At 43.0% G+C, this 8,651-nt stretch overlaps 1 protein-coding gene across 1 annotated transcript in view; it reads right to left on the bottom strand.

The window, feature by feature from the left end:
* Positions 1–2,897: 2,897 nt before the first annotated feature.
* The window catches only part of GAB3 (GRB2-associated binding protein 3), a 68,328-nt gene continuing 62,574 nt past the window's right edge, over positions 2,898–8,651 (bottom strand). The window contains exons 5-9 of the mRNA XM_012661579.1: positions 7,794–7,849; positions 7,087–7,303; positions 4,653–4,734; positions 3,612–3,714; positions 2,898–2,969 (exon numbers count right to left, since the gene is read on the bottom strand). Of these exons, the coding sequence (XP_012517033.1) occupies positions 2,898–2,969; positions 3,612–3,714; positions 4,653–4,734; positions 7,087–7,303; positions 7,794–7,849 (530 nt within the window). The remainder of the gene's footprint in view (positions 2,970–3,611; positions 3,715–4,652; positions 4,735–7,086; positions 7,304–7,793; positions 7,850–8,651) is intronic.

Raw genomic sequence — 8,651 nt, 5'->3', positions numbered from 1 at the left:
AAAAAAAAAAAAAAAGAAAAGAAAAGAAAAAGAAACAATGCAATTAAAAAATGTGCAAAGGACTTGAATAGACATTTCTCCAAAGAAGATATAAAGGCCAGGCACGGTGGCTCAAGCCTATAATCCCAGCACACTGGGAGGCCGAGGCAGGAGGATCACTTGAGCTGAGGAGTTTGAGACCAGCCTGAGCAAGAGTGAGACCCCATCTCTACCAAAAATAGAAAAATTAGCCAGGCGTTGTGGTGCACACCAGTAGTCCCAGCTACTTGGGAGGCTGAGGCAGGAGGATTGCTTCAGCCCAGGAGTTTGAGGTTGCTGTGAGCTATGATGACAATGATGCCACTGCACTCTACCAGGGGCCACCAGAGCAAGACTCTGTCTCAAAACACACACACACACACACACACACACACACACACACACACACACAAAAACAAAAACAAAGAAGATATACAAATTGCCAATAAGCACATTAAAAGATGCTTAACATTACGAATCATTAGGGAAATGCACATGAAAACCACAATGAGATACCACTTCACACTCAGTACGATGGCTATTATTTTAAAAAAAGGAAATAAATGTTGGTGAGGTTGCAGAGAAATTGGAATCTGTGTGCATTACTGACAGGAATGTAAGATAGTGCAGCCACTGTGGAAAAGAAGTTTGGTAGTTCCTTAAAAAATTAAGCATAGAATTACCATATGATCCAGAAATTCCACTTCTAGGTATATATCCAAAAGAATTAAAAGTAGGAACTCAAACATATATTTGTATACTAACATTCATAGCAGCATTATTCATAATAGACAAATGATAGAATCAACCCAAATGGCCATTAACAGATGAATGAATAAACAAAATGTAGTATATCCATATAATTAAATATTATTCAGCCCTAAAAATGAATGAAATTCTGACATATGCTACAATATGGATGGATCTTAAAAACATTAAGCTAAATGAAAGAAGACACAGACAAAAGGACAAATATTGTATGATTCTACTTACATGAGGTACCTAGCAAAGGTAAATTCATAGACACAGAAAGTGGAACAGAGATTACCAGGCATTTGTGGGTGGGGAAATAGGGAGTCATTATTTAATGGGTACAGAATTTCTGCTCGGGACAATGAAAAAATTCTGAAAATGGACAGTGGTGATGATTATGCAACATCATGAATGTACTTAATGGCACTGAATTGTGCACCTAAAATGATTACAATGATAAATACAGTAAAAATGTTTTTTAAAAACTGTAAAAGAATGTTTATAACAGTTCCAACTGCCCCAAAACTTGAAATGATCCAAATGTCCTTCAATGAATGAGTGGACAAACAAAATGTGGCACATCCAAACACTTGAATATTGCTCAGCAAGAAAACAGAAAGAACAATTTACACATGTAACCATTTGGATGAACTTCGAAGACATTATTTTGAGTGAAAGAAGCCAGTCTCAAAAGGTACTGTATGATTCTATTTATGTGGCATTCTTAAAACAACAAAACCATAGTGACGGAGCACAGATCAGAGCTTGCCGGGGTTTGGGGGTGGAGGGAGGGTGTGGCTATAAAGAGGTAGCATGAAGGAGTACTTTGGGAACTGTTCCGTATCCTGATTGTGGTGATTGTTACACAAATTGATACATACGTTCAAACTCATAGAACTGCACACCAAGAGAAAGTCAATTTCACCGTACAATCTAAAAACTTAAAAACATTATACCATAATAAAAAATTAATGTGAAATTTAAGAGTCTAGAATTCTACTATAAAAGCCTTACAAAACCGTTAAAATTAGGCCGGGTGCAGTGGCTCATGCCTGTAATCCTAGCACTCTGGGAGGCCAAGACGGGAGCATTGCTTGAGGCCAGGAGTTCAAGACCAGCCTGAGCAAGAGCGAGACCCCGTCTCCACCATAAATAGCAAAACCTAGCTGGGCATGGTGGCGCCTGTAGTCCCTGCTACTCAGGAGGCTGAGGCAGGAGGATCACTTGAGCCCAGGAGTTGGAGGTTGCTGTGAGCTAGGATGACACCACAGCACTCTAGCCCGGGCAACAGAGCGAGACTCTGTCTCAAAAAAACAAAACAAAACTGTTAAAATTAAAGAGTGAAATCATATTAATTTTGACTTCCAAATAGGGTTGTTGTGTGGCACAAATGAAAAAATGTAAATCAAAGTCATATCTTATTACTGAAGTTAACAAAAACATAATTGAATGAGATGGGATAGGCTTTAAACATTTTTATGTGGCTGTTCCCTCACAGCTACCTTCAGCTAGTGTTCTGGGCTCTTAATCTACTCTGATGCATACGGACAGTCACTGGTCAGTGATAAGCCCAGGCAAACACTCATTCCCTAACTGTGCTATTAATGAAATACCGGTCTTCTTCACAACCTCAAAGATCAGAAATGAACTGCGGGTGTCTGGAATGACTGTGCACTTGCTTCCTTTAGATTTTAGATTCACTTCCATTTTCTGTTCTCTGGAGACAGAATGCAGCTGTTCAGCATCCTTTGTAAGAGTGTTTTCTTCTAGAAGTCTCCCAAGGGCCATTACTAAGTGTGAGAAATACTGGGAAGACCACAGCAGATTTGTCTGAGTTACTTTCCATCTGTATATGGTTAAGTGCACTTACAGCACACTTTTAATCAAATAAAAAGGCAAAATGAAGCATTTAATTATTGCTTTACTAGAGATTACTATTTTTAGATTTTCGATTTCCCATTATCCTCACATATAGGAGGGTAGAATTATCTTCTCAAGAGTAGTACATAGCACAGTGCCTTGAACATTGTCCTTCTAAGGCCTCTTTTCAAAATTTCATAGTTCAAACAGAAGCATTTTCTAGTGTTTCCTACATTTCTAAATTGCAGAATGGGCACAGTCCTGGTTCAAGTGCAGCTAATTGCCAGAGGTGCTAAAAGCCCCTCTCCATCTTCAAAAACCCATGCTCTCAGTAGCATCTAAGATAAAGAGAACAGAAGGGACAACAGGGCAGGAGACAGACAGTAGGACTCTCGAACTGTGAATGGTTAATCAAAGGATAGAGAGGTCAGGTCTCCATCCACTCAGTTCTACAGAAAGACGCCCTAAACAGTAATGTCCAGAAGCTAAGAGATACATCCATGGCCCAGGGCAGTGTACATGCCCCAAGGGGATTCTCAGTGGTTCATCCTTCAGAAAAGTTCAGAGACATCACGGCAGGGCTACTAGGTGTTTTGGTGGAAGGGAGGATGCAATATTTGAGTTTTCACAGCCTAGACTCTGGACACCCAGGGAACTACAAACCTACTGGGGTCAAATGGGACATCACAACCTTGGTGAAAAGAATTTCTGGCATTTCCATGTTCCCGTTTCGCATGCCTCAGCCCTGGGTTCTCTTGAAATACTGTGGTCTCAAAATGATATGAGGAGTTGAATATTGCAGGAAAGAAAACAGGTTCAAATCAATTTGTTCCCCATTGAGAAAAGCTTGTGACCTGGTTTTACAATCAAGTGATCATTTTAAGATTGCACAGGGCTTCCTGAAGGATGTTTCCTTTATAATCAACTTGCAAGAATGTAGATTGGGGTGAAGAATAAGAAGAGTGGGAAAAACAGGTTACCATTTGGATGTAGCTTTCTTCCTCTTCTCTGGAAACAGGATTGGCAAAAAATCTTGCAGGATTAATACCATTTCTTTCTGGAGAGAGAAAGCTGGTTCGATTGCTAAGAACAAAAATATAGATGAGGTCAAAGCAATGTCTTACAGCTGCTCTGAAAGCCAGCCAGGAACTGACATGGCCCCCATGGGGTTTCTGCCCTCCCCTTCCAGATACAGCTTCCTTCCGGCCAGAGCAATTTCTGAAGAAGCAGAGGCTGCCCAGCAGTTTCTGTCCCACTCTGGGGCAATTGGATCCCAACTCACAAAGGCTGCTTTTTTCCAGGCCCTCTATGAGACATAGTTCATGAGCTTTCCAGAAACAGACCAACGCATCATATAATTTAGCAAAAAAAAAAAAAAAAAAAAAAAGCTCCTTTTGGCCCTCTCGTTTCCATTCAAAGTAACCAGGAAAAGTAAGGAAGTAAGGCCACTCCTCTGATAAGACAACACTGTGTGAATCAACTTCCATCCTACTTCAAAGTCAAGCACAGGTTGAGTTTCCCTGCAGTCTTAGCTGGAAATGCAGCTCACTGCAGAATTCTGCTTTACAAAGTGATCATGTCCTATGGCATTAGAGTGAACCAAGAAACTCCTGGGCTTAGGACTCTGAAAATGCAATTTCTAAAAGGTGAGATGAGAGAATACAAGTACATTTTGGGGTTTGTCTATCCAGCCCATGAACCATCACCATTCTTCCTTCTCTGAGAACTCCCTTATCCTACCCAATTCTGCAAAGACAAAGGAAGGAGCAGATATGAAGAGAGAAGCAGATGTATTGGATTCCCAACAACACTCCAGTGCCTGGTTCCAGTATCCTGAGTGACCCAGTTATATTCCTTCCTATGTGATCTATAGAACACCTCTGGCTCTTGATAATAAACCTCACCCCTCCTTTGGCTTCAGCTAGACAGAGTGGGCTTCAACTACATTTAATCAAAGAGGCTTAACTAACCCTGGGGGTATCTGTGCTGCACAAGGTGCCTTTGAGCAATCAGAAACTTACCAAGGTACAGTGTGGGTCCTGGTTAGAGATGCGTGTTCCCGGATGGTGGAGAGGTTTCTCAGGTCCAGGGGAGGTGGCCGTGCTACAAGACAGCACACAATATCTAGTATGGTTAGTTCACAGGAGATCTAGGCCACAATCTAAAGGCAGTAAACTTTCCTAGCACACCAAGTCCAAATTTACTGACAGGCAGCACTGATGATGGGTGTGAATTTCACTATCCTCCTCTTCCCTGCCCCACTGAGAGTAAAGACCAAGCAAATGGTCACATTACCTGCTGGAGGTAAAAACATGGTGACACATTTAGTCAAAATACATTTATTGAGAACTCAGTGTATGTAATGCACAGACAAAAGTCTTGGACCTTGTGGAATCCCAACACCTATCTCACACATGACATATCTAAAATGCAAATTTACCCTTCTTATCACAGGCGGAGGTGGTCACCCAGGTTCTAGTCTTCCCCACCTCCAACTCATTGTTTACCCAATGGTCCTTCTGCTTAGAACATTCTTCCCCATCTCTTTGCCTAGTTACTCATATTCAGATCTCAGCTCAATGTCCCCTGCTTAGGGAGGCCTTTGACCTCCAGACATGATCAGGCCCCATATCATGGGCTCTCATAGATTCTTGTACTTACCCTTCACAGCACTCCCCCCAGTTTGTGATGATACATTCATTTATAATTACTTGATTCAGGTCTAGACTGTGCTCCAGGAGGCCAAGGGTTTATCTGGTGTCTTCACTGCAGTAGCCTCGGCATCTAGAGAAGCATGTGGCATCTGCCCTGATCCTTGTTCCATCTCAGTGGCCAATCCTGCATGTCTTCCTTTGTCACTGCCTCTACTAGACTACATGGGTAGAGACTTCTAATTTCCCTCCATGTCACCAGAGCCTAGGACAGTAACCTTCCTGTTGTCCAATTGGTTTTCCAGGAGCCTCAGACCTGGCAAGTGGCTGGGCTGGAAAGGGCACATGTGTCATGAAGTCCCTGGGGAGAGGGTTCACTCACCAGCCACCTTCCAGTTTCACCGCCAGCCCTCTCCCTCCTGGGCCGCAGTGTTCATTCCAGAAACCACTCCTCCTGGGCTGGGCATCCACCCCTGCATCCACTCACTAAATCTCCAACCCTGAGTCCACCAAACATCTTCTGTCTGCCTATCTCCAGGTCATGTAGAGCTGGAGTGTCCAATATAGTGACCACTAGCCACATGTGGCTATTTACACATATATTTAAATTTATTAAAATTAAATAAAATTTAAAATTCAGTTCCTCAGTTGCACTAGCCACATTTCAAGAAAGTTCTGTTGGATCACATTGCCATAGAAAATTAATTGAGTGAAACATTAATATCTACTTCAAAGTTACAGGCCCCTGTGAAATTGTTTCTGACCAGAATGAATAATTATTTCCTCAGAAACTCATAAGACAGGTCTGTTCTCCTATCTAGTACTGACTTCATAATTCTACTTTTTCATCCAGGTGGTTTTTACATGGCTTCCTCCTGTCAGAATGAAGAACCTCATCTTTGCATCCCACCCAGTGCCCAGCATAGCACCACACACACAGCAAACACACTGCAAATGTGTAAATGTGGTTTGACTCAAATTTAAGTGGGTGTGATGAGAATGGACCAGGCATGAGTAGGGAGCTTAGGTAGCAGCTTTGGGCATGGCCACCTGAAGTGGTAGTTTTTCCAAAGAGCAAAGAGAGGTTGGAATGGACTAGATAGAGTGTCAGATCATAGTCATTATACCAAAGGCTTCCTTGTACTCACACAGCCGACTGGGCAGGTGAGGCAGGGCAAGAATGAAATTAACAAGTTGCTTTGACATGCTTTTCCTCTTTCTCTCTTCTTCTACCTCCCTGTCTGCCCATGCTGCTTAGTAGACCAGAGAAGCTGCCCGAGTGTAACACTCCTACTTCCAAACACCTCTGCTGATGGGTATGCACAGAGCAGTCAATGATAAATTGTATGTGACCAAGTCTGATCTTCAGGAATTTGTGTCAAAGGCTGTCCTTGGCTGCTTTACAGAAGGCTGACACTATGAATACATCCAAGTGCTGTCTAAATGAAGAGACACCAAGTGGATTTCATTCCAATCCATCATCACTTATTCCTGGGCCTTTGTTAGAGAAGTAGCCAAAGATAAGACCTCTGGAATGAACTTGGCTTCATAGGCTGTATTTGCAGGGCCACAGTGCCTGTAAGTTTTCTGACTCCTTTACCATGACAATCTGGGGCAGCAAGGTTCCCTAGCACTTCCCATTCCATCCCAGCCACTTCTTTCTTGCCCTTATATTTTCTAGCCCTCTGGAATGGTTTCTCTAGATCTTCCTTCCCTGAGAGGGTCAGGAAGGAAACCTTTTCTATGCATCCACCAGGACTTTGCTCCCCTTCCCCTGTACAGCAGGCCTGGTCAAGTGCCTTACATTTCCTCTGAGGCTTGAGATCTCTGTTCACCGGAGGAGGCTCCAGGTCTGCAGGTAGCTCAGGTAGTGGACTTGTCATGCTTCCTGAGCTCATTGGAATGTAGTCATCAGGGCTGCAGTGGAATCCAAGACCAGAGACAGTGGCGGGGCTCATAGGCATGTAGCTGTCTTCAGCACTGGCTGAAGCTGTAGGGTACATCGGGGAGAACCTGCTTGGCTGCAAGAGAATAGGTACAGATTGGGAACCACAGACCAATCATGGAAACTGCTACCAGTGGGCAGCCAAGGCTGCAGATATGGTTTCAGTTCCAAATTATCCAAGAATAACTCTGAACTTCCTCAGGAAAGTTGGACAAGCCTCTAGCTCAAATTCTGCCTCTGGAATAATTGTGTGTACATAGGATTGACTCTCCCAGATCTTATGGTGGAAGACAGAAGGTTATGAATTTATGCAAATACTTTAAGCATAATGTGATGCCTTAAGTAGCTACCCCAAGTTGAACAAGTGTCTAGAACATTAGAACTGGCAGGACCCTTATAGAACACTAAGTCCAGTAGTTCCCAAACAAGTTCAAGTGTTAAGGGAAGACTAGAAGAGTCCCCAGAGATTCAGAGTGCTGGGTCTCAAACGATTTGAAGGGGTTATATATAGGTCAGGAGATTTTTGGTAAAATTCAGGCTTAAAGGAGCCCAAGTGCCAAACTTACCAAATTTAAACTAAGCCGCTTGTCTCGGTATCTCAAGGGTTGGCCTTCTACATCAGCTGCAAGAAACAAGCCAAGGCGGTGAGAAACGCAGAACGATATCACTTGAAACTAGGGTCCAAGTCTCCATATATCCCAGGGCCCTGTGCTCAGCTCCAGCGAGGCAGAAAAGTATAATACATAATTTCTGTAAGCAAGGCTCGCCATTGAGTCTAGCTGGGCAGTCAGAACACATTCCCTCAACAGATGGAAAATCAGACCAGATTTTGAGGCAGTTTCTATCTGATGGCTTCAGTTCTCTCTATGAATTAGGAGATACGGCAAGTAATTAACAAGTGTTTATTGCATTTATTACACAAATTTTCTGATCTTAGAGATAGTTGAGGCAGAGCTGGAGGTTTAAGGAGATGAGAGAAGGTTTGAAATATCCCTTGTGGGCCGGGCGTGGTGGCTCAGGCCTGTAATTCTAGCACTCTGGGAGGCTGAGGCAGGTGGATCACTCAAGGTCAGGTGTTCAAGACCAGCCTGAGCAAGAGAAAGACCCTGTCTCTACTAAAAATAGAAAGAAATTATCTGGACAACTAAAAATATATAAATATATATATATATATATATATATATACAGAAAAAAAATTAGCTGGGCATGGCGGCGCATGCCTGTAGTCCCAGCTACTTGGGAGGCTGAGGCAGGAGGATCGCTTGAGCCTGGGAGTTTGAGGTTGCTGTGAGCTAGGCTGACGCCACGGCACTCTAGCCAGGGCAACAGAGCCAGACTCTGTCTCAAAAAAAAAAAAAAAAGAAAGAAATATCCCTTGTGATGAGTGGGAGAATCAGGTGAACAGAGAAGCAATAGCATTGTGT

Source organism: Propithecus coquereli, unplaced genomic scaffold, assembly GCF_000956105.1.
Source record: "Propithecus coquereli isolate 6110/MARCELLA unplaced genomic scaffold, Pcoq_1.0 Scaffold720, whole genome shotgun sequence".
NCBI classification, from domain to species: Eukaryota; Metazoa; Chordata; class Mammalia; order Primates; family Indriidae; genus Propithecus; species Propithecus coquereli.
This window is presented reverse-complemented; position numbering and strand designations above follow the sequence as displayed.